The following is a 27,245-nucleotide window of genomic DNA, read 5'->3' as shown; positions in this document are numbered from 1 at the left end:
AAAGGTCAAAGCAGAGCTACCACTAGTAAAGGCGGGAGTGGATGTAGGGAGGCTTGGAGGGTGATCAGCGCCTTCCTGTTACTGTTAAACTGTAGATCGCCAAATTCTTTTAGCAGGTGTGACCAAGCTTCTTCCTTCCATTTTTCTTTCCTTCCTTCCTTCCTTCCTTCCTTCCTTCCTTCCTTCCTTCCTCCCTCCCTCGCCCTCTCCCTTCCTTCCTCTCTTTTAATGAAGTAGAGTAGAATGGAAAATATTAAAGAGCTTTGCAGGTACTAAGGGAGAGTCTTGTTTTGTGAAATGTTTAATTATTTGTGTTTGCGTGTGCGCATGCATATGCTTCATGTGGCCTTCCTCGGAAGTGACATTTGAGCTGAATCTGAAGCTACCAGGAAATGGGCAGAAGAGGAAGAGGGAACCTGGCAGTGCCAGGGCATGGCTGTGCCACCCAGCTCACAAACACTTGGCTCTTTGGCTGCACCTCACTGTATACTCTCAGGCTTTGGGACTGCATCTGATTGTGCTCCTAGGAATTCAGCACTGTTCTGCTGCCCCCTCCCAGGCCTGGCACCAGGCAGGGGCCAAATCAGTGGCAGCCAGGCTGCTTGTTCATCACTGTGGGCTCAGCTCCCTGCCCCACTGGGGCCTTGCGGGTGGTAAGTGTTCAGTGAAACACACCTGCAAAGATCTGTTGTCCCCACCACCCCAGAGGGCAGAATCTGATTTGACTGGCCAGCCCAGGCTTGGGGCAAAGGCAGGGGCAGTGACTGTGGGTGGCTCCCTGGAGGAGGTGGCCTTTCCAGCTGGGTTGAGACGTGAGCCTTGCAGACCCCACGGGCACTTGAGGCGAACCTCCCCCCATCACCCCGGCAGCCTTCACCGGGTGGTGAGCTCATCAGGGGTGGGGGGTGGAGGGTGGGAGCGTCACCAAGCAGCCGGGGCTCCTGAGCTCACGGCGCGCCCCCGCCCCCCGGCCACTGGGCGATTTTACCAATTAAGGCTTTTTCGCCCAGCAGGGCGCGGGGCGGGCGCGGGGCGGGCGCGGGGCGGGGGTGCGGCCAACAAGAAGGCGGGCAGCGGCGGCCCATTCGCGTGGAGGCGCGCGGCGCGCAGCGGACGCCAGCGGAGCCCAGAGGCGCCGGGCGCGGGCGCAAAGGCGAGCGGGGCGCCACCCTGCGGTTGCGGGCCGCCCACAGGGACAGCAGGTGAGGCAGGCCTCCGTGGCCCGGGTCCGCGCGAGACGGTCACCACGCTACTCGCGGACCCGGGGCGGGGGTGGCGAAGGCGAGCGGAGAAGTCCCGAGAATGTAGGCGCCGGCGGGCACGCAGGCCCAAGCCCGGTGCAGCTGGGGTGCGTGAGCGCAGTGGAGGAGCCTCCTGCTCCTGGAAGTGCTGTGTCCAGGGGTTCCCTTCCCTAGTGTACCTGTGAAGCTGTGTCTGTACCCAGGAGAGTGGGAGCCCTAGGCCATGGGGGATTCCTGAGAGAGGGTGTCTGAGCTTTTGGCAGGATATGGGCTCGCATGGATGCTCATGAGCTGGCCACTGACTGACTGGGAAGGACTGTCTTTGGAGCAGGATATAGTATGGGCTGAGGGTGAGTGGCTACCTGGAAGGACACTTTGCAGCCAGTGTTGGGTTCTTCGCTGGCACCAGTCCTTGGCATCAGCTGCCTTGGGCACAGGGGAGCTGGTTCTGGGGCTGCTCTACTCCATGGGGGCCAGGGCAGGGCTGTGGCCAGGCACAGGAAGCAGCGTCTCCTTGGACAGGCTAGATTCCTGGGCTGAGCCCTGGGCCCTGTCCCAGGTTGGCTCTGAGCTGGATGTTCACCACCAGCCAGGATGTGAGCTGCAATGTGCCCAGATTCGCATGCTACCCGGCTCCAGGAAAAGTAGGCGAAGTCCGTTGGCCGGCCCACCTGCATGTGCTCCAGGCTGCATGGTCAAGGTGGGAGCTCAGGAAATGAGTGTCCTCACCTGCCACACCTGGACTTGCCTTGGCAGCCCAGGTCTCTTCTCACTGTGCCATTTTGAGGCTTTCTTCACCAGCTGACGTGCCCCTGTGGGAGGGTCTGGCCTGGGGTCTGAGGGCCGGTGGTGGGGTGGGGGGCGGGGTATGTTTAACATCCAAGAATCTACTCCAAATAAGGGAAAATATGAAAGAGCTGGATTTAAGCTTCCAAGGATAGACTGCCTGATCTGGGGGCTTTGGGATGGGGCGCCATCTGGTGGTAATGCTATGTCCCCTAGGGACAAGAGCCCTCTACACCCCTATCACTTGTCTCCCCCAAATAGGGGAAGCCTAGGGCTGGAATCCAGGACACCCAGCTCTGTCTCCCTTTCTGCTGGAGTTGACTACTGGTCAGTTACTGACTCAGTTTCCCTGCTCTCTGAAGATTAATGAACACCGATGACCCAGTGGGATGGCACTTAGTATTATAAAAAGAAAATCAATTCTTGATGTAATGCTGTCCTGGGGAACATGCTTTCCAGTTGGGCAGGGGGAGCAGAAGGACAACTCAGCCCATCTGGAATGGGGCCTGGCAGAGAGGGGTCCATCCTGGTTTCCCCTTCACAGCTCTCCTTCCCACCTCCTCCCCAGTTCCTAGACACTGTGGTACGGAGTTTTGTGCAGGTATGGTTGAAAGTGGTCAGGAGAAGGGAGAGTACACAGGTGGGCTTCAGATTGGAAAGTGTTATTTGGAGTCCCTACCACCACCATTGGTGAGGAAAAAACAGTGGGGTGACAGGCAGCCTGAAGCGAGTGTGCTGGAGGGCAGGGGAGATGCTATCTGGGACCACCGTGGGTAATGCTGACCCTGAGTCATGCACGAGTCAACCAGCCATATTTGGACATGACATGCTGGCTGAACCAGGGCTTTCTGTCCCACTGGTCTTTAGCAGATGATAACTTAATTGCTACTAGTCTGCAGCTCAATCTAAGAATCAAGCAGGAGGGACAGAGACTTAAAGAAAGGAGCATCCTGGAAAGGGGAGGTACACAGAACTGGGAGGAGTGATTCCACTCTGGGGATGAAGCCGTGGTTAGGCTGGCTTCTCTTGATTGGAGGGTGTCAGTGTGTCCCCAACAGGCCTCTTGCTGGTCTCCATTTCCCTACAGCAGCCTCCCCACTGTCTCCAGAGTTATCTACCAGAAAATTAATTTTGAGCGAATAGTTCCCTGTTGCCCTCTGGACACAGTCCAGGTTTTTCAGCAGGCCTTGGCAGCTTTCTGTGGTTTACCCCCTCGGTCCTCTGGCCTTCCGGTCCTGGTGGGGAGGTACTCTGCACTGCCAAGGCACTGCAGCCCACCCAGACCCAGGGGCTCAGAGCCTGCCAAGTCTTACTGGAACACCCGAACAGGCCACTCTGGGTCTGGAAGGGACCACGCCTGGCCATCTCCTGGGTCACGCTGTGCTCAGGGGCCATTCAGACAGGAGAGGAAACCCCCAGTGTCCCAGGTGGACCGCAACCCCAGGCGGACACTCGCTGTCTCTGCATGCATCACAGGGCGCTCTCTGCCAGTGCCCATTGGCACGGGCCAGCCCCTGCCAAGGCTGCTTGCTCCTGGAGTGCTGGCGGCGGCCTGGCCCAGTGCCCCATTTCCTCCTGGGTGGAGCAGGGAGGAGGGGAAGCGGTGGGGACCGGAGGATGCAGGTGCACAGGCCAGGGCCAAGCAGAGCAGAAAGGCTGTCCTGGGGCAGGAGGTCTAGGGATCAGCCTGAAGGTTGGCCTAGGGTCCGGGCTCTGCGGGGGGCCGCTTCCCTAGTGTGGCGCACGCGCTCAAAGACCTCGTAGCAGCACTGTCCAAGGGCTCGCCCTTAGGATCCGGCCCCTTCCCGCTGCTGCTGGGGCGGCCGGCTGGGGTGTGGCCGGGGAACCCCAGGCGCTGGAGCCCAGGGGGAGCGGGAGTGGCGGGGGCCTGTGGGTTCTGGGCGGAGCCCCCGTGACTCAGGGAGGGTGAGCCACGCCACCCCACGCAGGGGCCTTGGGGAAGGAAAGTCCCTTGTATGGCGTGCTCACTGGAAGACCAAGTGGTCCAGCGCCAGATGCTGCTCAGCGTTTCCTTGCTGCAGCATTTTCTGCAGCGCTGGCGTGAGGCTGCGGGGCTTGGTTTTGTCCTTGACCCCTTCAATGCCCAATGATTGTCCCCAGAGCCCGGGGGTCGGGTCAAAACCGAGTGGGCAGGGGGGCTTTGGGGAGCATTCCAACGGGTGGGGCGGGGCGCCCCCCCCCCCCCGCCCTGAAACCCCACCCCACAACCCCGCCCCACCATAGCCCCGCCCCTGCCCGCATTTAAAGGGCTCGCTTCCTTCGCAGCTCAACCTCGGCTGTCTGCATCGCTCCACGCGCTCCGAAGTGCCTGCGACTTTAATTAAAGGGCCGTCCCCTCGCCTAGGCTGCAGCACCGCCCCTCGGCTCCTCGCGCCTCAAAATGAGTAGCTCCCACTCCCGGGCGGGCCAGAGCGCGGCGGGCGTGGCTCCGGGTGGCGGCGCAGACACGCGAGACGCCGAGATGCCGGCCACGGAGAAGGACCTGGCGGAGGATGCACCATGGAAGAAGATCCAGCAGAACACATTTACACGCTGGTGCAACGAGCACCTAAAATGCGTGAGCAAACGCATCGCCAACCTGCAGACGGACCTGAGCGACGGGCTGCGGCTTATTGCACTCCTCGAGGTGCTCAGCCAGAAGAAGATGCACCGCAAGCACAACCAGAGGCCCACCTTCCGCCAGATGCAGCTTGAGAACGTGTCGGTGGCGCTCGAGTTCCTGGACCGCGAGAGCATCAAGCTCGTGTCCATCGGTGAGGGCGCGTGCCGCCCCGTGGCGCCGGGAGGGCGAGGGCGGGGGCTCCGCGCGTCCCCCCATCTCCCCCGGTAGACCCCTCCCAGCCACCCCCCTGAGCCCCAGCGCTGCCCCGGGGTCCCCCAGGCCGCCTGGCTCCGCGCGGGCCCGAGAACAAAGGCGCGCTGGCAGAGCGGCCAGGCGGGTGTACGGACCGCTACGCGCCCCCCGCCCTCCACACGGCTGGCCCAAGCCCAGGCTGAGCTCACATCCTCCGCAGGCCGCGCCCCCACCGCTTTGCCCGCGGTGGCAGAGGGCCTGAAGGGTGGGCACTGGCCAGGCTCTGGCCCTGCGCCCAGCGCCCCATCCCTGTGGAGTGGGAGGCCCGCATTCTCCACCCCATACAGAAGTTTGTAGAGAGCCTTCTGGCCTTCAGGCGTCTCGGTGGTTCCTAAACAAGGGAGCTGGAGCTTGTGATCCCATTGTTTAGGGCTTTAAGCTTTTAAGGGCTCTGGAAGATGCTCCCCTTCCATTGGAGATGGCTCCAACCCCCAGTTTAGATCTCCCCCTGGGGAACTTAGAGGGCCAGAGAGGAGCATGGCTAGCAAAACACCACCTGAGATGAGTCTGAGTGTCAGCCAGTGAAGGGAGCTGGTTTGTAGTCTACTAAGACACCAAGTTACTGTTGATTTTGGGCCAAACTCTTGCTTCCATGTGGGACTTGCTTTCCTAAATCTAGAATGCAGGAGTTGGTTGGGAGGTATTCCAGCGTGTGCTGGGCTCACTGCCAGCCCAGTGTCCGTGTCACTGGGTTGGTGATGCTGGCATTGACTGGGCCTACTGTAGCATCCCTGGTTCTTAAGATGGAACCCACGCAGGGATAGGCACCAAAACGGGTGCCTTGGGGAGAGTGTACAACAGGGAGAGAAGAAGGTGCATGAGCTTTCCTCAGAATTGAGAGCGGCTTTCCAGTTGTCCTTCTGGCCCTGGCATGAGAAAGTGAGAGACCAAGATTCAGGTGCCCCCAACCACTCCAGAGGGCAGGTCTCAAGGGCCTCACCTCTTTCTTTGGAATGCTTGTGGAGGCTGAGGCCCACCCCCCAGTCCCAGCCTCAGTCTAGCCAAGCTGAGTCATCTCTGAGCCTTGGGTGAGGGGGGGCAACCGGATGTGGGGAGGCGGGCCACACCCCAGCTGTCTGGGGGGGGGTCTCCTCCCTCCTCCCTTCTTTTGTGAGCTGGCTGGAGCAGGCCTAGTTCCCAGAGCTTTGCCATATAAGGCAAAAAAATGTTGGAAAGCAGCAGTGATTAAGGGAGGGAGGGGGCAGGCTGGCCCAGGGGCTGGGGAAAGGGGGTGGGATGGGGCGGGGCCATCCAACCAGGCAGTCTCCCAACCCAGCCCAGTCCTTCCCGCCCTCTTGTGAGGGGGGTGGGGAGGGAGGTCCTAGGCCTGCCTCCTATGGACCAGGGGGTGGGCCCAGCTTGACCCACCAGCGCTGATTAGCTTGTCCCTGTGTGTCCCCTTGTGGGTCACAGCAGGCCTCAGCCCTCCTGAGGGCTCTTGTGATAGACTGAGGACTCGGGATGGTGGCCTGGTGGGAAGCCCCGGTTGGCCCTGAGCCCTTGGTCTTCTCTGAACTATCCAGTCACCCCTCACCTGAAGCCCCCACTTCACCCTTCCATCATTTGGGGACAGTGCAAGGCAGTGTGTGGGACCAGGACCAACAGCAGTCTGGGAGGCCACTTTGCTTTGAGTAGCTCAACTGGTACTCGAGGTGCTGCCCGCTAGATTCAGAGGCTTCCTGCCATTGATGGCCCTTTTGGTGGTATCCGTCCCCTTTTCCCCACCCCCAAGTTGACTCACTAGACAAGTATTTTCTCTTGATTTGGAGGTGGGGTGGAGACAGTAGGGATTTCAAAAATGAGCTCTAAGAAAGCCTGCCTGTTCGCAGAGCCCCAACCCAGCCCCCCCATCCCTTGAGGCTGAGACCCAGAAGGGCCTTGGGTGGAGCCCAGAACCCAGAGGGGTTGTCATGGTGATGGGGTGCAGGGTCCCCGCCCTAACCACTTCCCCTGTGGTTAGCTTGGTGGCCGCCCGCCCTTAGCCCAGCAGCCCGTTAGGTGGCAAGGAGGGCGGGCAGTGGCTGGCTGGGCTCTGCTGAGGCAGCGGGACTCGGGGACCCCACCCATGGCTTCTGCTATCCCAGTTCTCGAGCTAGGCCCTGAGCGCCTGAGCCAGGCTCACGGCTCTGCCCTCCTGCTTGTGTTGGGTGAGGGGGCCCTCCAGAATGTGTCCTGCCCATCATCCTGGCTGGCAGTCCATCCCTGCTGGGCCCTAGTGAGTCAGGACCATGTGGCCCAATCTGCAGTTCCATTGGGCCCCCAGACCCTCCCCTGTACCAGGACTGCCCAACTCCCAGTTTGGCTCTTTAGGGGAGTGGCGGTGACAGTAAGGAAGTGGGAATGGGGTGGGGCTCACACCCTCCACCCAAAGGGTCCTTGCCCAATGTCTCCACTTCCCTTACCTCATGCCACCCACCCACCTACCCTGGGGCAGCAGTTGTATTTCCCAACTACCCCACACACCAACCTTCCTCTTCCTCTTCCTCAGCCCCAGCTTCCCCTCCCTTCCCCTGCCAGGGGCCAGGCTGTTCCTCCTGCCTATTCCCTGGAGACCCCTGGAGTTGGGTGGTGGGTCCCTGCTTGGGTAGCTGCAAAGCATTCATTCTGCTCACTCCAGAGGCCTTCCTGGCCCTGTATGCAGCCTTTGGCTATCGTCAGTCCTTCCTCTGGGGCCCCAGGGCTTCTGGCGACACCCCCTCATTTCGCTGCATTGTCACTTTGTGTCTCTAGGTGTCCCATCTCCCCCCAAAATTCACCTTCACTTCTGAAACCACCTGCACCCCTTCAGGGGTCCTGAGAAGAATCCACAACCTACCCCGCCCCGCAGGGGGCCTCCCTCCCTGGGGTCCCCTGTGCAGCCACACTGCCCACTTCCTGGGAGCCACCTGACACACTGCGTGTGTGCCCCCCAACAGGCCCATGTGCGTACATGTGTGTGTGCACAGGGACACTTGGGTCAGCCCCCTGCTGCCTGACACCACCACTCCTTACCTCACAGACAGCAAGGCCATTGTGGATGGAAACCTGAAGCTGATCTTGGGCCTCATCTGGACCCTGATCCTGCACTACTCCATCTCCATGCCCATGTGGGATGAGGAGGAGGACGAGGAAGCCAAGAAGCAGACGCCCAAGCAGAGGCTCCTGGGCTGGATCCAGAACAAGCTGCCACAGCTGCCCATCACCAACTTCAGTCGGGACTGGCAGAGCGGCAGGGCCCTAGGCGCCCTTGTTGATAGCTGTGCCCCAGGTGAGGGAGTGTGGGAGTGGGGGCTGGGGCTAGGGCCATCTTTGGGTGGGGCAGAGGGGACGGCCTGCAAGGTAGTCTGGCAGCCCCCAGACTCAGCCTTCTTTGTACCGCAGGTCTGTGTCCTGACTGGGACTCCTGGGACGCCAGCAAGCCTGTGAATAATGCTCGGGAAGCCATGCAACAGGCCGATGACTGGCTGGGTATCCCTCAGGTACGACCCTGCCTGGACGCCTAGGGCCGTCCAGGGGCCACAGTCCCCATGGGGAGAGGAACCTGAGGCTTGGAAGCCAAATGGCTCCTATCTTCTGCCTGTCACAGGTGATCACCCCTGAGGAGATCGTGGACCCCAACGTCGATGAACACTCCGTCATGACCTACCTGTCCCAGTTCCCCAAGGCCAAGCTAAAGCCAGGGGCTCCCCTGCGGCCCAAACTGAATCCAAAGAAAGCCCGAGCCTATGGGCCAGGTGAGGGAGCTGGGCTGGGGTTGTCCTGTGCACTGACTTCCCTGGGGCAGTGTCCTTTTTAAATTTGGAGGTCCTGGGAAGTCTTGAGACACGTGGGGGCTGGGTTATCAAATGCTTCCTGAGAGTCAGATAGGAATGGGTCAGGGCTGGTAGAAACCGGCTATTTGTGACTAGCCATCAGCCCAGAGTGGAGCGTATTCAAGGAGGGAGGACCCAGCCACTTTACTGTAAATGGAGACAAAACCCAGCCGGGGTATCACGCAGGAGCAAGGGCCCAGGCAAATCCAAGTGAGCGTTCCAGAAAACAGGCCTGGGCCTGTCTCACAGCAAGAGTGCAGCTGGGGCTCAAGGCCAGCCTCTGTGTACTGGGGTTCATGCTGAACTGACTCACCCAGTTTAGAGCATTCTGAAGGGTATGGCAGGGAGGGGTGCTGAGCCCGCAGAAGTTAATGCTGCCGAAGGGTGGTGGGGTGGAGGGATAAGGCAACGGCCCTAACAGCTGGTCCGTGGCTTCCTCACTCTTCCCTGGCAGGCATTGAGCCCACGGGCAATATGGTGAAGAAGCGGGCAGAGTTTACTGTGGAGACCAGAAGTGCCGGCCAGGGAGAGGTGCTGGTGTATGTGGAGGACCCAGCTGGACACCAGGAGGAGGTAGGGCCGCTGGCAGGCAGGGCAGGGTGGGGCGCTATGGCGCCTCCATTTGGGGGAGATGTTCTTAGCAAAGGCTCATGGGCTCCTTCCCACACAGGCAAAGGTAACCGCCAATAACGACAAGAACCGTACCTTCTCTGTTTGGTATGTCCCTGAGGTGACGGGGACTCACAAGGTGAGCTCTCAGCCCGTGGGGAGTCAGGTGGCAGGGGCAGTGGCTACAGGGCCTGCCCCTCATAACCTGTCCCTCCTGGAAACAGGTCACCGTGCTCTTTGCCGGCCAGCATATTGCCAAGAGCCCCTTTGAAGTGTATGTGGACAAGTCCCAGGGTGATGCCAGCAAAGTGACTGCCCAGGGCCCCGGCCTGGAGCCCAGCGGCAACATTGCCAACAAGACCACCTACTTTGAGATCTTCACGGCAGGTGAGGGGAGGCTGCTGAGTCAGGCAGGTCTCAGGGGAGAACCACTGGGGCCTGGGAGCAACCTGGAGGTTCTAGGAGCTAAGCCCTTGTACTTTGCGGCAGGAGCTGGCACAGGTGAGGTAGAGGTCATGATCCAGGACCCTGCAGGACAGAAGGGCACTGTGGAGCCTCAGCTGGAGGCCCGGGGTGACAGCACATATCGCTGCAGCTATCAGCCCACCATGGAAGGTGTCCACACGGTGCACGTCACTTTTGCTGGTGTGCCCATCCCTCGAAGCCCCTTCACTGTCACCGTTGGGCAAGGTAGGCTGGTCCGGGCTACCCCCCTGCTGGAGCCTCCCGTGGGAGGGGCAGCCAAGGCGGGTCCCACTCCAGCCCCCTCCCACCCTGGGTCTCTGCTTCCACTGTCTGGGTGCGCTCTCTTTGCTCCCCTGCGGGGGCCCTTCCTCCTCCTCTCGCCCCTCTCCATCTCTCTCTCTCTTCACGCTTTCATCTTCGGAAGAGCTCGCTCCAGCTGTCTAGAAACCTGCTGCTCTCTGCTCTGCCCATGGGGTCAACGGTACTTGGATCTGTCTTCCTCTGGGAGGGGAGGGTTGGGCCGGGGTGGGGGGCTGGTGTGTGGAGCAGGTGGGAGGAGGCTACCACATCCTGTCCTTGGCCACAGGTCCTGGGGTCACGGTCCCTTCCCGTTCTTTCTTGTATCACTATCCTTTGGGGTCAAGTCTGAGCATGAGCACCCCTGCCCCTGTCCTGAAAACCTTGCCCTGTGGGAGGCAAGGGAGGGGTCACCCAGTGCCAGCTCCCAGCAGCTTAGCCAGCTCTCTGTCTGCAGCATGTAACCCAGGCGCCTGCCGTGCCGTTGGCCGGGGCCTGCAGCCTAAGGGCGTGCGGGTGAAGGAGACTGCTGACTTCAAGGTGTACACAAAGGGCGCAGGCAGTGGGGAGTTGAAGGTCACCGTGAAGGGTCCCAGTAAGTTGGCCTGCAGCTGGGGTGGGCAGTGGTAGCCCCAGGGCCTTGCTGGACAGGCCTGAGGCCCGCCTTTTTCTCTGGCAGAGGGCGAGGAGCGTGTGAAGCAGAAGGACCTGGGAGATGGCGTCTATGGCTTCGAGTATTACCCAATGGTCCCTGGCACATACACTGTCACCATCACGTGGGGCGGCCAGAACATTGGGCGCAGGTGAGGCCTGGGCAGAGCGCTCAGAGCCCAAGTGGCACACTTCTCCCCCATGCTGGGCTCTGGGTGGTGCCCCACTAGGGCAGCGTCTCTTAGCACTCTCCTGTGTGGCTCTTTCTCTGCAGTCCCTTCGAGGTGAAGGTGGGTACCGAGTGTGGCAATCAGAAGGTGCGGGCCTGGGGCCCTGGGCTGGAGGGTGGTGTCGTTGGCAAGTCAGCGGACTTCGTGGTGGAGGCCATTGGGGATGACGTAGGCACACTGGGTAAGTTGGCGGCTGCAGGGTGGGTACCTGGGGGCAGGTGGTAGCAAGGGCCACCCCACTGCCAGGCTCCAGAGCACTGATGGAGCTGTTGGCTGTTGTCAGGCTTTTCAGTGGAAGGCCCGTCGCAGGCCAAGATTGAGTGTGACGACAAGGGTGATGGCTCCTGTGACGTGCGCTACTGGCCTCAGGAGGCTGGCGAGTATGCTGTGCACGTGCTGTGTAATAGCGAGGATATCCGCCTCAGCCCCTTCATGGCTGACATCCGTGAGGCACCGCAGGACTTCCACCCAGACAGGGTAAAGGGCACGTGCTGCTGCTGGCCTTGCTCTTGACCCTGCTTTGCTTCTGCTTGGGAGCTGGGCTGGGCTGGTATCCCCAGTAGTATGTTCCTGCCACTCTACGTCCTTGGTGGCCTGCACTTGGTCCCCTGACATCTGGATGGCCTCCCATCAGGTGAAGGCACGTGGGCCTGGATTGGAGAAGACGGGTGTAGCCGTCAACAAGCCAGCAGAGTTCACGGTGGATGCCAAGCACGGCGGGAAGGCCCCTCTCCGGGTTCAAGTGCAGGTGGGATGCCCACCTATGGCGGGGAGTGGGGTGGGCAGGTACCCAGGCCCAGGCACTGACCAGTTTAGTTGGCTGCTTGCTTTCCAGGACAACGAGGGTTGCCCCGTGGAGGCAACAGTCAAGGACAACGGCAATGGCACTTACAGCTGCTCCTACGTGCCCAGGAAACCCGTGAAGCACACAGCCATGGTGTCTTGGGGAGGTGTCAGCATCCCCAACAGCCCCTTCCGGGTGAGCCAGCTCTCTACGGGCCTTGAATAGGCCTTTAGCTCATCTCCCTGGGCACCTCTTCTGTTTTTATCCAGCTCTAGTAGATAAAACTTGACTCACAGCTCATCCATTCCAAGGGTACAGCTTGGTGATTTTGAGTCCATTCAGAGTTGTGCAGCTGTCACCACCATTGAAAATTATATCATTTTCATCATCCCAAATAGAAACTCCTCTACCCCTCAAATCCCCCTCCCCCAGCCCTAAGCAACCACTAATCTGTTTCCTGGCTGTGGGCTTGCCTGTCCTAGTCATTTGCTAGAGATGGAATCATGCAATATCTGGCCTTTTGTGTCTGGCTGCTTTCACTCAACGTAACGTTTTCATTATGATTCTTCTACATGGTAGCATGAATCATACTGCCTTTTCGTGGCTCAATGATACTCTGTTATATGGATAGACCACGCATTCTTTATCTAGTCATTTGTTGATGGACCTTTGGGATATTTTTTTACCTTTTGGCCATTATGAATAGTGCCACTATGAACATTGGGTACAAGTGTGCAGACGAGTGATTTCATTTCTCTAGGTAGATAGATACCTAAGCGGAATCGCAGCATCATATATGGTCACTTTCTGTTTACTCATTTGAGGAACCAGAGCACTTCCCAAGGTGCTTACACCGTTTTGCATACCAGCCAGCAGTGGGTGAAGGGACCTCTGCCTCTCCTCAAGGCTGGTCATGCCCTTACCCTTACCCCTCTCCTGTGCAGGTGAACGTGGGAGCCGGCAGCCACCCAAACAAGGTTAAGGTGTATGGCCCAGGAGTGGCCAAGACAGGACTCAAGGCTCATGAGCCCACCTACTTCACTGTGGACTGTACGGAGGCCGGCCAGGGTAAGGCCCTACCTTGGGTGGGTGGACAAGTGGGTGAGACTTCCACACGAGGTCCCAGCCTCCATGCCCTCCCCTGCTCCAGGCGATGTCAGCATCGGTATCAAGTGCGCCCCTGGCGTGGTGGGCCCTGCTGAGGCCGACATTGACTTTGACATCATCCGAAATGACAACGACACCTTCACAGTCAAGTACACACCCCGTGGGGCGGGCAGCTACACTATCATGGTCCTCTTTGCTGACCAGGTGGGTACTGCCGCTCCCGGCCCCTAACCCTGCTAGGTACTGGGGTGCTGCTCTCCTCTTAGTCCCTCTCCTCCCGCCCATTGCAGGCCACACCCACCAGCCCCATCCGGGTCAAGGTGGAGCCCTCCCATGATGCCAGCAAGGTGAAGGCCGAGGGCCCTGGCCTCAGCCGCACCGGTGAGGATGACCATCCTGTGGACAGATGGGGGGATCTCAAGGCAGGTGGGCAAAGTGCCCTTACAGGGTCGCCATGTTTCCTCAGGTGTGGAGCTTGGCAAACCCACCCACTTCACAGTCAATGCCAAAGCTGCTGGCAAAGGCAAACTGGACGTCCAGTTCTCAGGACTGGCCAAGGGGGATGCAGCGCGTGATGTGGACATCGTCGACCACCATGATAATACCTACACAGTCAAGTACACTCCTGTGCAGCAGGTAGTTACATTGCCCCCCCCACAGCTGTGTCCCTCCACTGCTTCCACCGAGCCCGTCGGCCTCCTCAAGCCGTGGGCCGCTTCAGGGGGCTTCCGACCCACTCTTATTTCCCATCTGGGAGACAGTGGGCATGGAAGGCTGGGGATGGGGCAGGAAAACCAGTGTCTCTCTGACTGCCACGCCCGATGCCTAAGTGGGGAAGCCGCAGGGCAGGGAGACCAGGGTCATGACTCATGACTCTGCCCTTGTGCACCACTCCCAGGGCCCAGTGGGTGTCAACGTCACTTATGGAGGCGATCCCATCCCAAAGAGCCCCTTCTCTGTGGGGGTATCTCCAAGCCTGGACCTCAGCAAGATCAAGGTGTCTGGCCTGGGAGAGAGTAAGTATTTGGCCCTTGTCATGGTCACTGAGGATGCCCCACGGGTGACCTCAGCTAGGTGTCACAGTTCTCTTCCTCCTTTTGTGATCTCAACAGAGGTGGATGTTGGCAAAGACCAGGAGTTCACAGTCAAGTCGAAGGGTGCTGGTGGCCAAGGCAAAGTGGCATCCAAGATCGTGGGCCCGTCAGGTGCATCAGTGCCCTGCAAGGTGGAGCCGGGCCTGGGGGCTGACAACAGCGTCGTGCGCTTTGTACCCCGAGAAGAGGGGCCCTATGAGGTTGAGGTGACCTATGATGGTGTGCCTGTGCCCGGCAGCCCCTTTCCTCTGGAAGCAGTACCCCCCACCAAGCCTAGTAAGGTAATTGAAGTGTGGGGTCTACCTCATCTCCAGGCCTGCTTGTGCCCCCTATCTGGTGGGGGAGGGAAGCCAGAATAAGAGGAGGTAGATGGAAGGTCAGGCTGTGGGTCTAGGGTCAAAGGTCAGGGAGGTGGTGTGGCTTCAGCTCCTGACCTGCCTCTTCTCCCCAGGTGAAAGCATTTGGGCCAGGGCTGCAGGGGGGCAGTGCAGGCTCCCCTGCCCGCTTCACCATCGACACCAAGGGTGCCGGCACAGGTGGCTTGGGCCTGACAGTGGAGGGTCCCTGTGAGGCCCAGCTGGAGTGCCTGGACAATGGGGACGGTACATGCTCCGTGTCCTACGTGCCCACTGAGCCTGGGGATTACAACATCAACATTCTCTTCGCTGACACCCACATTCCCGGCTCCCCATTCAAGGCCCACGTGGTTCCCTGCTTTGATGCGTCCAAGGTCAAGTGCTCGGGCCCTGGTCTGGAGCGGGCCACTGCTGGTGAAGCAGGCCAGTTCCATGTGGACTGCTCGAGTGCAGGCAGCGCAGAGCTGACCATCGAGATCCGCTCTGAGGCGGGGCTGCCAGCCGAGGTGCACATCCAGGACCATGGCGATGGCACACATACCATAACCTACATTCCCCTTTGCCCCGGGGCCTACACCGTCACCATCAAATACGGTGGCCAGCCTGTGCCCAACTTCCCCAGCAAACTGCAGGTGGAGCCTGCAGTAGACACATCAGGTGTCCAGTGCTATGGGCCTGGGATCGAAGGACAAGGTGAGACTCCCACTGTGGGACAAGGGCAGGGGATACCCAGGGCCCCCAGAGCCCCTGGAGCCCCATGCCTCTTCCCCATTGCCCCCTGCAGGTGTCTTCCGAGAGGCCACCACTGAGTTCAGCGTGGATGCCCGGGCTCTGACGAAAACGGGAGGACCACACGTCAAGGCTCGTGTGGCCAATCCCTCAGGCAACCTGACGGAGACCTTCGTGCAGGACTGCGGTGACGGCATGTACAAAGTGGAGTACACGCCTTATGAGGAAGGTATGTCATGGGGCTCCCAAGGGATGGGGGACGGGGACAGGGCAGACTGGGCTCCTCCTTACCTGGCCTGCCTTTGTCCAGGACTCCATTCTGTGGATGTGACCTATGACGGCAGCCCTGTGCCCAGCAGCCCCTTCCAGGTGCCTGTGACTGAGGGGTGTGACCCCTCCCGAGTGCGCGTTCATGGGCCAGGCATCCAAAGTGGTACCACCAACAAGCCCAACAAGTTTACTGTGGAGACCAGGTGAGCAAGTTCCTGGGAGGGGAGGCAGGGGCCACAATGGCCTTGGAACCCCAGGGAATAACTGGCTGGCTGTTTGGACCAGGGGAGCTGGCACCGGGGGCCTCGGCCTGGCTGTAGAGGGCCCCTCTGAGGCCAAGATGTCCTGCATGGATAACAAGGATGGCAGCTGCTCAGTCGAGTACATCCCCTATGAGGCTGGTACCTACAGCCTTAATGTCACCTACGGCGGCCACCAAGTGCCAGGTGAGGAGGCAGGTCAGCTGGGGCCGGGCTGGGCCTACCCACTCGCCCTCTACTCTGCTTCACACGGCTGCCATCCCTCTGCCCCCTACCTAGGCAGTCCTTTCAAGGTTCCTGTGCATGATGTGACGGACGCGTCCAAGGTCAAGTGCTCTGGCCCTGGCCTGAGTCCAGGCATGGTCCGCGCCAACCTCCCTCAGTCCTTCCAGGTGGACACAAGCAAGGCTGGTGTGGCCCCGCTACAGGTCAAAGTGCAGGGGCCCAAAGGTGAGTGTCCACATACCTGGGGGCTGAGGGGTGGGAAGGCACGGTCCTCTTTGAGGGGCTGGGGAAGGAAAGTCGAGGCCGAGCACTCAGAGGTTGGAGCAGATGTGCAGGCAATTGATGGAAGAGCCTCGAGTGATGGGAAGAGAAGGATGTAGAACAGACAGGACTTCAACACTGAGCAGATGTGGCAGAGGAAGATAGCACCAGGGTCCAAGATGTCACCCAGATGAGAGTCTGGTGTCACAAGGGCTCAGGGCCATTTCTGGGGATGGGCCGATAATAGAAAAATGAGGTCGAGGCCTGGGGTAGGGGCTGAGTGCATAGCTGAGCCTTGACCATCCAGTGAGGTGGGGCTGAGGGCCCAGGGGACGGGCTGAGACTCTGTCTTTGGGACTGGGGCCAGGCCTCGTAGAGCCAGTGGATGTGGTGGACAATGCCGATGGCACCCAGACCGTCAACTATGTGCCCAGCCGTGAGGGGCCCTACAGCATCTCTGTGCTGTACGGGGAAGAGGAGGTGCCCCGCAGGTAAGATGCAGCCCATTGCCTGGTGAAGCGGGGAGGCAGGCTGGGCAGCGAGAACATTCCTAACCACTCACAAACTCTGGCCCAACAAACAGCCCCTTTAAGGTCAAGGTGCTGCCTACACATGATGCCAGCAAGGTGAAGGCCAGTGGCCCCGGGCTCAACACCACTGGTGTGCCCGCCAGCCTGCCTGTGGAGTTCACCATTGATGCGAAGGACGCAGGGGAGGGCCTGCTGGCTGTCCAGATCACGGTAAGCTGGCTGTCTCGGCGGCTACCTGACCCAGCTGAATTGCCGATCCAGGCACAGGGAAGGGAAGGGAGGGGAGGGGCTCAGGCCAGAGCACCGTGCAATATGATTCATGCAGCTGGGGCAGTACACGTCTCCCTTGGGAGCCATCCCAGCAAGGGCAGGTCTCCTGCCCCTAGGATGGTGGTGACAGGCACAGGCTTCCCTACTCACACATGCACGCACTCACTCACTGCTGACTTTGAGAACATTACGAAAACCCTTCATTCCTCAGCTTGCCCAGTTGTAACATTCTTGTGGGCCAGGTATAAGTATAGGCGCCTGAGATCTTCCAGGGTAGTCCTAGTGCTGGGGCAGGCCGTGGGGCAGAGGATGGCAGCTGAGAGGTACTTATGGGGATAAAGCAGGATGGGTGCCAAGCTCCCTGGCCCTATCTTTTGTCATGTGGGGACAGGGAACATTGGGCATTTGGGGACTTCCTTTCTGGACCTTGCTCATGGGGAAGTAAAGGACAATGCTGGATGCAGGTAGCTGTTTTGGGCCATGGCAGACGAGTGATTTGGAGGCTATCCCTGCAACAGCAGTGCTTGACACTCCTTGGAGAGGGCCCGAGGTAATCTTGGGCCTGGCTAGACTTGGGCCAACCACCTCCCCTGTGCTCTGCCCACAGGACCCTGAGGGCAAGCCTAAGAAGACGCATATCCAAGATAACCATGACGGCACGTACACGGTGGCCTATGTACCAGATGTGACAGGCCGCTACACCATCCTTATCAAGTATGGTGGTGATGAGATCCCCTTCTCCCCGTACCGCGTCCGTGCTGTGCCCACCGGGGATGCCAGCAAGTGCACGGTCACAGGTGAGCCAGCCCGCCATCGGCCACGGCGCTCAGCACGGGGCTTGGGTGTGCCTGTGTGCAAGGGCTCGCTGCTTGGGGCAGCGTGTGGGAGTGGGGGCCGCCCCCTTGAGTGACTCACCTGACCTTTCTCCTTGCTCTCTGCCCTCTCACCTCAGTGTCAATCGGAGGTCACGGGCTAGGTAAGCTGCTTGCTGGGGCCACTCCCAATGCCCCTCCTGCCCAGAGGGCAGCTTCCTTTCCTCTTCCATGCTGATTCCCAGGACAGTTCCAGCTGCAGCTCTTGGCAGGGACAGAGGGGGGCTGGAGGGTTAGGGCCCAGGGAGGCCTCCGGAGCTGAGCATGAGTGCTCCGGCCCTCCCCCTCTCTGGGCCTCCGTTTCCCCATCTGAGAAGTTGGGTTGCAGCTGAGAGCTTTGGGGTGAGGTGCATCCTGAGAGGCACCCCACCGGGGGCTCTGGGGTCTGGGGATCTTGGCACCCCGGGGAAGCCCCGGAGGCGGGCAGCAGGCCCTTCCTTCTCGCTTCCTCCTTCTGTGTCAAGGGCTCCTGCATGGGCTGAGCGGACAAAGGGTCTCCCCTGACCAGTGGGAGTCCCCGGCCCTAGCCGGATCCACAGACCCTTATCCCCACCTCCCAGGGGCCTCTGCGTCCCGGGCTGGGGGAGGTGCAGCCTGCATGAGCGGGTGGGGCTGGCTGGTAGTGCAGAAGCACCAGCGTTGACTGCTTGGGCGGCCAGCATGGCGGGGCCTGGCCCAGCCTCAGAGCCCCAAAGTGCACTCAGTGGCCCACCTGCCCTCCCCGCCTCCTTCCCTCCCTCGATTCCCCCAGCAGTGACGTTATTCAGAGGGTCCCCAAGCAGGCATGGAGGTTTTCCTACTCAGGTGTGGGAGGGGAGAGCCAGCCCCAGCCAGGGATCCCAATAAGAGGCAACAAGTACTTAGGAGGCTCTGGAGGCGACAGGCCTAGAACTTGGGTGAGGCGGCCAGGGCAAGAGTTGGGGTAGCTAGGGTTTCACAGCAGTGGCTCAATGGCTGTGGAGAGCAGGACTTGGGATCTGAGATGACAGGCATGTGCGCCTAAGGCGGGGGACAGGGCCTTGGGGACCAGAGGCAGGGTCAAGCCTTGGTGGAGGGAGTGGCCTCCATTTACCTGGCCGCTGTGTGCAGAACAGAGACAGAGAGCCCAGCTGGGAAGCTGAAGTCACTTTTAGACCAGCCAGAGGGATGGCTTGAGCCAGGCTGGTGGTAACATGGCTTGACAAGGGGGTGCCACAGTGAGTGTGTATTTTGAGGGTGGAGCAGCCAAGGCCTGCTGATGGGCTGGGTGGGAAAAGTGGGGTAACCGTGAAGTTGGGGCCCAGACCACTAGCTAGATGGTGGGTCTAGGTTCCCAGCCGGGGAGGACAGGTGTGGATGGGTGTGAGGTGAGGCCTTCCAGGGTAGGGTGGGCAGCAGGTGGCCAGGTCTAGAGCTCAGGAGAGCTGTGGAAGGTCTGCATGGAGCCTAGTGCAGCAGGGGCGCTCGGCCATAGCGGAGCTCAGTGGCAGGCTGACTGGGGAAGCCCCTTGAACTCAGCCCTGGAGTGAGTTCTGTGCTCTTGGTGGCTTGCCTGGCGGGGCCAGCCTGCCTCTTGCTGCCAGGCCTCACAGCCCATAACCCCCTGAGCCTCCACGGCTGAGCCCAGATTACAGTAACGTCACTGTCCCTCCCCTTTCCTTGGGCACTCTGGGGCCCTGGAGGCTGCTCAGCTGCTCTGCCCTTGCATCCTAGCAGCGGTGGCTGTGGCTTGGGCGTCCTGTCCTCCTTCCCTCTGGGTGCTGCCACTGCCTGTGCGCTGTGCTGGTAGGGTGCTAACCCCGCTGCCTCCCTGCTTCCCCGCTCCCAGCTCCCTGCCTGCTCCAGGCCGAGCCCCGCCGCCCCTCACCACAAGCCTCCGGTTGAGCAAGCATTCTCAGTTGTCAGGAAACTTCAGTTTCACTTTTTCAGGCCTGGGGGGCGGGAGGCAAGTATCACCACCCCCACACTGCAGCAGGACTCCGCCTCACCGCGTCTGCACACAGCACTGGGGGCCAGGGCCAGGCCACAGGGGTGAAGGCAGCTGTGGGCCCAGCCAGAGTGCTAGCATTGGTCAGCGTGGTCCACGGCACTGGCTGAGGCTGAGTTGGCAGGGGAGATGGCAGCAAACACGTGTGCCCTGAGGGCAACAGCGGCCTTATGGGCCTCCAGGCCCTTCCTTCGTCCCAGACACCTGGGTGCCACCTGTCAGGCCTTTCCCATGTGGGGGCAACCCCCAAGACTTGACTCCCTGGCTTGAGGTGGCTCAGGGGAACCTTTCCTGCCTTCTGAGAAACTACTCACCATCCCAGCTTGGGGGGCGGGGGCGGGAGGCCTGGCTGTGCTTGGTGGTGGCAGTAAAAGGCCTGGGCGGGCAGCAGGCGGATGGGAGTGGCCTGAGCACCGAGTTCACACACTGGCCCCCCTTTGGGGACCCGCCCTGCCCCACCAGGTGCTGGCATCGGCCCCACCATCCAAATCGGGGAGGAGACCGTGATCACGGTAGACACCAAGGCAGCGGGCAAAGGGAAGGTGACCTGCACTGTGTGCACGCCGGATGGCTCCGAGGTAGACGTGGACGTGGTAGAGAATGAGGATGGTACCTTTGACATCTTCTACACGGCCCCCCAGCCGGGCAAATACGTCATCTGTGTGCGCTTTGGCGGCGAGCATGTGCCCAACAGCCCCTTCCAAGTGACGGTCAGGAGGGGCCAGGGGTCAGGGGTCTGGGTGTGGGGCCTGTTCTGTCCCCCTGGGCTTCCTCTGTGATGACAGAGTCTTCAGCTCTTGTGTGTTGCTCTGCAGGCTCTGGCTGGAGACCAGCCCACGGCACAGCCCCCATTGCGGCCTCAGCAGCTGGCCCCACCGTACACCTACGCCCAAGGTGGCCAGCAGACCTGGGTATGGCCTGGCCCACATCCCCTCAGCTTGCCCCGCCCTAGGGGACATTTGGGGGCTGGCCAGCTGGGTATCCCATAAGGCCCAGGCTCCATCCTGGCACGTGTGAGGAGGTACCCCAGATCCTCCTGTTTGGGACTCTCTCCCCTCTTGCAGCCCCCTCACTGGGGCCCTCTGTCTCCGCTGCAGGCCCCAGAGAGACCCCTGGTGGGCGTCAATGGGCTGGATGTGACCAGCCTGAGGCCCTTCGACCTCGTCATCCCCTTCACCATCAAGAAGGGCGAGATCACCGGTGAGTGGGGGCAGGAAGGAGCATGGTAGCTGCAGGGGCCAGGGTCTGACAGTGGGTTGTGCTGACGCTGGCTCTGCTCCCTGCAGGGGAGGTGCGGATGCCCTCAGGCAAGGTGGCACAGCCGGCCATCACTGACAACAAGGACGGCACTGTGACTGTGCGCTATGCACCCAGTGAAGCCGGCTTACACGAGATGGACATCCGCTACGATAACATGCACATCCCAGGTATGTCCCCCCAGCATGCCACCCCCGCCTCATAGAGGCCTGGGGCTGAGGGGAGAACTTGGGGGCAACACAAGGTCCCCATCCCACGTGGCCTCTCTTCCTGCTTCAGGAAGCCCCCTGCAGTTCTATGTGGATTACGTCAATTGCGGCCACGTCACTGCCTACGGGCCTGGCCTCACCCACGGGGTAGTGAACAAGCCTGCTGTCTTCACTGTCAACACCAAGGATGCAGGAGAGGGTGAGTAGCCACTCTAATCTTGACCTGCCTGTGTGCTGTGAGAGACTCTCCAAATGGGGCTTCCTGCTCTGCCACCCCAGCCCCTGCTTGCCCATTGGGGCTCTTCATCGTCAGTGCAGTGTCCCTGGGCACAGTTCCCACCCTCACCCACGATTCTCCCCAGGGGGCTTGTCCCTTGCCATCGAAGGCCCCTCCAAAGCAGAAATCAGCTGCACTGACAACCAGGATGGCACGTGTAGCGTCTCCTACCTGCCTGTGCTGCCCGGAGACTACAGCATCCTAGTGAAGTACAATGAGCAGCACATCCCAGGCAGCCCCTTCACGGCCAGGGTCACAGGTGGGTACCACCGGGAAGACTGACAGCAGAAGGCACGTGGAAGGGTGGGTGCAGTCTCCTTCCGGGCCTGGACACACTGTGACTGTCCCCTGCCAGGTGATGACTCGATGCGCATGTCCCACCTGAAGGTGGGCTCTGCTGCTGACATCCCCATCAATATCTCTGAGACGGACCTGAGCCTACTGACGGCCACTGTCGTCCCGCCCTCGGGCCGGGAGGAACCCTGCCTGTTGAAGCGGCTGCGCAATGGCCATGTGGGTAAGAGGCTGAGGGGCAGGGCCTTGTGGATAGGAGGAAGGGTCGGGTGGGAGGTATGTCTTTCCCTGGCTGACAGCCCTGCCCTGTGCCCAGGGATCTCGTTCGTGCCCAAGGAGACAGGGGAGCACCTTGTGCATGTGAAGAAGGGTGGCCAGCATGTGGCCAGCAGCCCCATCCCGGTGGTGATCAGCCAGTCAGAGATCGGGGATGCCAGCCGCGTGCGTGTCTCAGGCCAGGGCCTCCACGAAGGCCACACCTTTGAGCCCGCAGAGTTTATCATTGACACTCGAGATGCAGGTAAGCAGTGGTGGCATGCCAGCCAAGGTGAGACCACTGTGCTTCGCTCCCTGGCTCAGGGTATCCCTCCCGCAGGCTATGGCGGGCTCAGCCTGTCCATCGAGGGTCCCAGCAAGGTGGACATCAACACAGAGGACCTGGAGGATGGCACATGCAGGGTCACCTACTGTCCCACGGAGCCTGGAAACTATATCATCAACATCAAGTTTGCTGACCAACACGTGCCTGGTGAGTGCAGCACTCACACCTCTCCCTTGGTAAAGCACCCTTTTTGCCACACCCCAGGGCCGGAATGTAACCTGTGTGGGCTGTGGGCTGTGCTTTCTTCCTGCAGGCAGTCCATTCTCTGTGAAGGTGACAGGCGAGGGCCGAGTGAAAGAGAGCATCACACGCAGGCGACGGGCCCCTTCGGTGGCTAATGTTGGCAGTCATTGTGACCTCAGCCTAAAGATCCCTGGTAGGAGCTATAGGGAACCAGGGAAGGTTACCGGGATCCCAAGCAGAAGGGTGGGTCCTGGAGCTCCTGCTCACCAGGCTGTCCCCTACCTACAGAAATTAGTATCCAGGACATGACAGCTCAAGTGACCAGCCCATCAGGCAAGACCCATGAAGCGGAAATTGTGGAAGGGGAGAACCATACGTACTGCATCCGCTTTGTGCCTGCCGAGATGGGCATGCACACGGTCAGCGTCAAGTACAAGGGCCAGCATGTGCCTGGGAGCCCCTTCCAGTTCACTGTAGGGCCCCTAGGGGAAGGAGGAGCCCACAAGGTCCGTGCCGGGGGCCCTGGCCTGGAGAGGGCTGAAGCTGGAGTACCAGGTAGGCCTGTTTCCTGCCAGGCTCTTGCTCTGAGCTGGATGGGAGGTGGGGGAAGATCAGCCGTGCTTGGAGGGCGCCGAGGCCAGGGGTTGTAGCCCTCCATGAGGACACACTGCTTTCCCACAGCTGAGTTCAGCATTTGGACCAGGGAAGCTGGTGCTGGGGGCCTGGCCATTGCTGTTGAGGGCCCCAGCAAGGCTGAGATCACCTTCGAGGACCGCAAGGATGGCTCCTGTGGCGTGGCCTATGTTGTCCAGGAGCCAGGTACTAAGGGCCTGGCTGGGGTCGGGAGGTGACCCCTCCATGTAGGTGTTGGCTTGGGTCTATGCAGATAGCCCTGCCCAGCTCCCACCCTCCATCTTGAGAACCCAGGGCCACCCAGGCTGTTTGTAAGAGGTGGGAGGCTAGAACCCTGACAAGTAGGGGCCTCCCAACGTACCTTCTGTGCTCTCTCCCTGCCCAGGTGACTACGAGGTCTCAGTCAAGTTCAACGAGGAGCACATCCCTGACAGCCCATTCGTGGTGCCTGTGGCTTCTCCGTCTGGCGACGCCCGCCGCCTTACTGTTTCTAGTCTTCAGGTGAGGCACCGAGAGAAACCGCCCACCTGGGGCTCCTGGGCCCGGCCAGACCAGAGCCACCGCACAGAGCAGGCCTCTCAGCCCTGTGACGAGTGACCTACCCACCCCACCTAGGGTGCTGGGCCTCTGCTCTGACCGGGTGCAGCCCACGCTTGGGGTTGGCAGGAAGCACCCCTGCCCGCCGCGTGGAGTTTTTCTCGTGTCTCAGGTCTAAAGGCTTTGAACAGAAGCCTGTGCCCCTTGAGCACCAGGGCTGAGGTTTAAAGAGGGACAGCCTAGAAGGCTGAGTGCTGCCTATGGGCGGGGCCGCCCTCCCTTCCTGCTGCCCAGGTGTGTGATTGCAGAGCATGGGTCTGGGGGTGGGGGCGTGTGCCTGTGGCTTGCTTCCCCTTGAGAATCAATGGCTCTCCCTCTTTAAACCAAATTGGACGCCAGATGGGTAAGTGCAAACCTGTGGGCCTCGTGCTTCTGGGGCCTGCCCTTCTCACCCCAGCTGCCCTGTCTAACCATGTCTGCTGTGCTTCCAGGAGTCAGGGCTAAAGGTCAACCAGCCAGCCTCTTTTGCAGTCAGCCTGAATGGGGCCAAGGGGGCAATCGATGCCAAGGTGCACAGCCCCTCGGGAGCCCTGGAGGAGTGCTATGTCACAGAGATCGACCAAGGTGAGGCCCTGTCCCTACCCTGCCTCCCAGCCATTTGCCTCGGCCCCGCTGCGAGCAGTGGGCTTGCCCAGCTGGCTGGAAGCAGGCCAAGAGAACGCAAGGAAGGTACAGATTCTGTCAGCAGCCGAGACAGGGCCCACATACCTGGGCTCCCTCATCCAAGCAACCCTGCCACTTCTCGTGACCCACACCCTTGGGGATCTGGCTCAGCAGCCATGACTGCTGGGATGGAGACAGCCTTCTGTGGGCAATACGGTGCAATCCTGAGCAAGAGATCTCAAGGCCAGCCGAGGGGCTGGCTGCCTGGCCCTTTAGCCAGGGCATGGCACTTACAGACAGGCCTGGGGGGGGGGGAGAGGGGGAGAGGAGCTGCTGGGTGAAGTTTTCAATAGTCTCACAGTTTAGTCCTGCCCCTTCCCAGCTGCGGGACTTCCAGCAAGTTCCTGCCTACCTCTGAGACCGTGACCATGCAGGGAATGTGGTGTTAACGGTAACCTCTCTAAAGACGCAGTGAGGCGTGTGTTGTGCTTGTAAAAGATTTCAGTCCAAATAAGCCCCAATAGCGGCTGCTTGGGTGTTTGTTTAAAGCTTCACCCCTCAGGTTTTAGGAGGTCTGTGCTGTGGGGTGTGGGTGCTAAGCACAGTCCATGGAAGAAGCTGAGTGGGCTGTGTGGACCTGCTGGACCCATGTGGTGGGCAAGGGAAGCTCCTCTCACATGCCACTTGCTCGGTTTGGGAGGAGGGGACCCAGGTCCACAGCATGCACCTCTGCTCCCCAGATAAGTACGCTGTGCGCTTTATCCCACGGGAGAATGGCGTCTACCTGATTGATGTCAAGTTCAATGGTACCCACATCCCTGGAAGCCCCTTCAAGATCCGAGTTGGGGAGCCTGGGCATGGAGGGGACCCAGGCCTGGTGTCTGCCTATGGAGCCGGCCTGGAAGGCGGTGTCACAGGTAGGTCAATGGGTACAGCCTCCCCTATGTGGACATAGCAGCTAGGGCCCCTCCTCTAAGCTCTCAGTGACAACCGGAGGCACATAGAAGTGACAGAACTATATGCTTGGGGGTGAGAAGTGGGGTTGGGGGCTGGGGAAATGGGCCAGGCCAGCTCTGCTTCACTTCCTGTACCCCCAGGGAGCCCAGCTGAGTTTATTGTGAACACAAGCAATGCGGGAGCTGGTGCCCTGTCTGTAACCATCGACGGGCCCTCCAAGGTGAAGATGGATTGCCAGGAGTGCCCTGAAGGTTACCGCGTCACCTACACTCCTATGGCACCTGGCAGCTACCTCATTTCCATCAAGTATGGTGGTCCCTACCACATTGGGGGCAGCCCCTTCAAGGCCAAAGTCACAGGTGAGCCTTGCATCAGACTACTGGTGCCCAACCCCGAGCTGGGCACTGCAGCCATGTCTTAGCCCACCTGCTCTGCCCCGCAGGTCCCCGTCTCGTCAGCAACCACAGCCTCCACGAGACGTCATCAGTGTTTGTCGATTCCCTGACCAAGACTGCCAGTGCCCCGCAGCATGCCCCCCCAGGCCCAGGTCCCACTGATGCCAGTAAAGTGCTGGCTAAGGGCCTGGGGCTGAGCAAGGCCTACATGGGCCAGAAGAGCAGCTTCACAGTGGACTGCAGCAAAGCAGGTGGGTGCCTGGAAAGCAGAAGGAGGGTGAGGGGGTGGCAATGCTTTTGGGGGTGTGGCTGTCACTTCTAGAGCCCACTCCCATTTGGGCCTCTCTGCCCTCTTCTCTACCCTTCAGTAAAGTACCTGGGAAAAGCTGGAGTTTCTTATGCTGGCCTGGGGAGCAGGGGTGCTGGCAGTTCTTTAGGAAGGGCTGTCACACTGGAACAGGTGGGGGGGTCGGGAGGATACAGGACATGAGGGGGCTCAGCGTCGTTGCCGCTGAAAATAGGGGACTTGGAGTGTGGGACTGAGGCCCCTTCCTCCCCCAGGCAACAACATGCTGCTGGTGGGGGTACATGGCCCCCGGACGCCCTGTGAAGAGATCCTGGTGAAGCACATGGGCAGTCGGCTCTACAGTGTCTCCTACCTGCTCAAGGACAAGGGGGAGTACACGCTGGTGGTCAAGTGGGGCGATGAGCACATCCCAGGCAGCCCCTACCGTGTCCTCGTGCCCTGAGCTCTGTGCCTGTGCCGCTGGCAGCTCCCAGGACAAGAAGTGCCCCCGCGTCCACCTGCCCCCACCCAAGCAGCCCCCCCCAGCCCTGGAGCCCTGGCCAGCCCTGGCCGTTCCATCACTGCAGCCACCCCTGCCCTGCGCTCACCTGCCTCCACTTGGGCAAAGGAGAGAGGCGAGCAGAGGGAGCCATTGGTGGCTCCACCTGTCTTCTTTGGTTCTGGGAGGTGTGACGGGTGGGGGCGTGTGCACGACCACCTGCTACATCTCTTCCCTAGCCAAGACGAATAAAGTTCTGCTTCTAATCTCCTGAGAGTGGCTCTAGCTTTCTTGCAAGGGCGATCGGCAGGGTACATTGAAGCATGGGCACAGCCCACAGGCTGCTGGATCTCTAGGCCTGGACCCTCCCTGCTGCCCTGGCACCCAGGGTCTCCTGCCAACCCCCACCCCCTGACTCCAAGAGGCCCCCTCTGCACTCACCTCTTCTGCCTTCTTGTGTTCAAATCAGTGTGGTGAGGGGTGTGTGACCCCCAGAACAGGGCCTGGTATACTGGTCCTAGTCTATACCTGGAACAGATGCTGTCCCAGGCCATGGCGCTGCTGCAGGAGGCAAAGCTCTGGGTGGGAGGACCAGAGAAGTAGGACTTGAAAGCACAGCAGGCCCTGGCCATCTCCTCGGCATCTTAAATGTGCCATCATTCACCAGAAAGGGCTAAGGGATTGTCACAAAGCCCTTCAGCGAGCAGCTGGCAATATACAAGGAAAGGACAGCTAGCTGCAGAGTTTGCCACACACACACCAGGCCCAGGTGTGCTTGCCTGTCC

General features: G+C 60.4%; 1 protein-coding gene across 4 annotated transcripts; it reads left to right on the top strand.

Moving 5' to 3' along the window:
* The first annotated feature begins 1,062 nt into the window (after window positions 1-1,062).
* Window positions 1,063-26,734, top strand: FLNA (filamin A). 4 transcript variants are annotated; one of them, XM_074324257.1, is made up of 48 exons: window positions 1,063-1,202; window positions 4,314-4,801; window positions 7,901-8,149; window positions 8,263-8,360; window positions 8,468-8,615; window positions 9,148-9,266; window positions 9,364-9,441; window positions 9,527-9,689; window positions 9,792-9,992; window positions 10,522-10,659; window positions 10,744-10,867; window positions 10,990-11,126; window positions 11,229-11,422; window positions 11,580-11,693; window positions 11,781-11,924; window positions 12,674-12,797; window positions 12,880-13,040; window positions 13,127-13,217; window positions 13,303-13,472; window positions 13,735-13,852; window positions 13,949-14,211; window positions 14,628-14,979; window positions 15,071-15,244; window positions 15,326-15,488; window positions 15,571-15,731; window positions 15,825-15,995; window positions 16,399-16,522; window positions 16,615-16,771; window positions 17,439-17,628; window positions 17,784-17,807; window positions 20,132-20,379; window positions 20,485-20,580; window positions 20,767-20,869; window positions 20,956-21,096; window positions 21,206-21,334; window positions 21,498-21,671; window positions 21,768-21,929; window positions 22,023-22,226; window positions 22,302-22,454; window positions 22,561-22,683; window positions 22,779-23,045; window positions 23,172-23,309; window positions 23,509-23,624; window positions 24,152-24,284; window positions 25,064-25,240; window positions 25,421-25,639; window positions 25,723-25,926; window positions 26,237-26,734. In XM_074324257.1, exons 2-48 carry the CDS (start codon window positions 4,429-4,431, stop codon window positions 26,422-26,424), a joined length of 7,698 nt encoding a protein of 2,565 aa, XP_074180358.1. In that variant the 5' UTR covers window positions 1,063-1,202; window positions 4,314-4,428; the 3' UTR covers window positions 26,425-26,734. The 4 variants fall into 4 exon arrangements, with proteins under 4 accessions (XP_074180358.1, XP_074180355.1, XP_074180359.1 ...); XM_074324254.1 differs by having other exon boundaries at window positions 14,382-14,979; XM_074324258.1 differs by lacking the exon at window positions 17,784-17,807.
* Window positions 26,735-27,245: the final 511 nt, after the last annotated feature.

This window comes from Rhinolophus sinicus, chromosome X (assembly GCF_036562045.2).
Source record: "Rhinolophus sinicus isolate RSC01 chromosome X, ASM3656204v1, whole genome shotgun sequence".
NCBI lineage: Eukaryota > Metazoa > Chordata > Mammalia > Chiroptera > Rhinolophidae > Rhinolophus > Rhinolophus sinicus.
The sequence above is the reverse complement of the archived record's forward strand: the minus strand, read 5'-3'. Positions and strand labels throughout refer to the sequence as shown.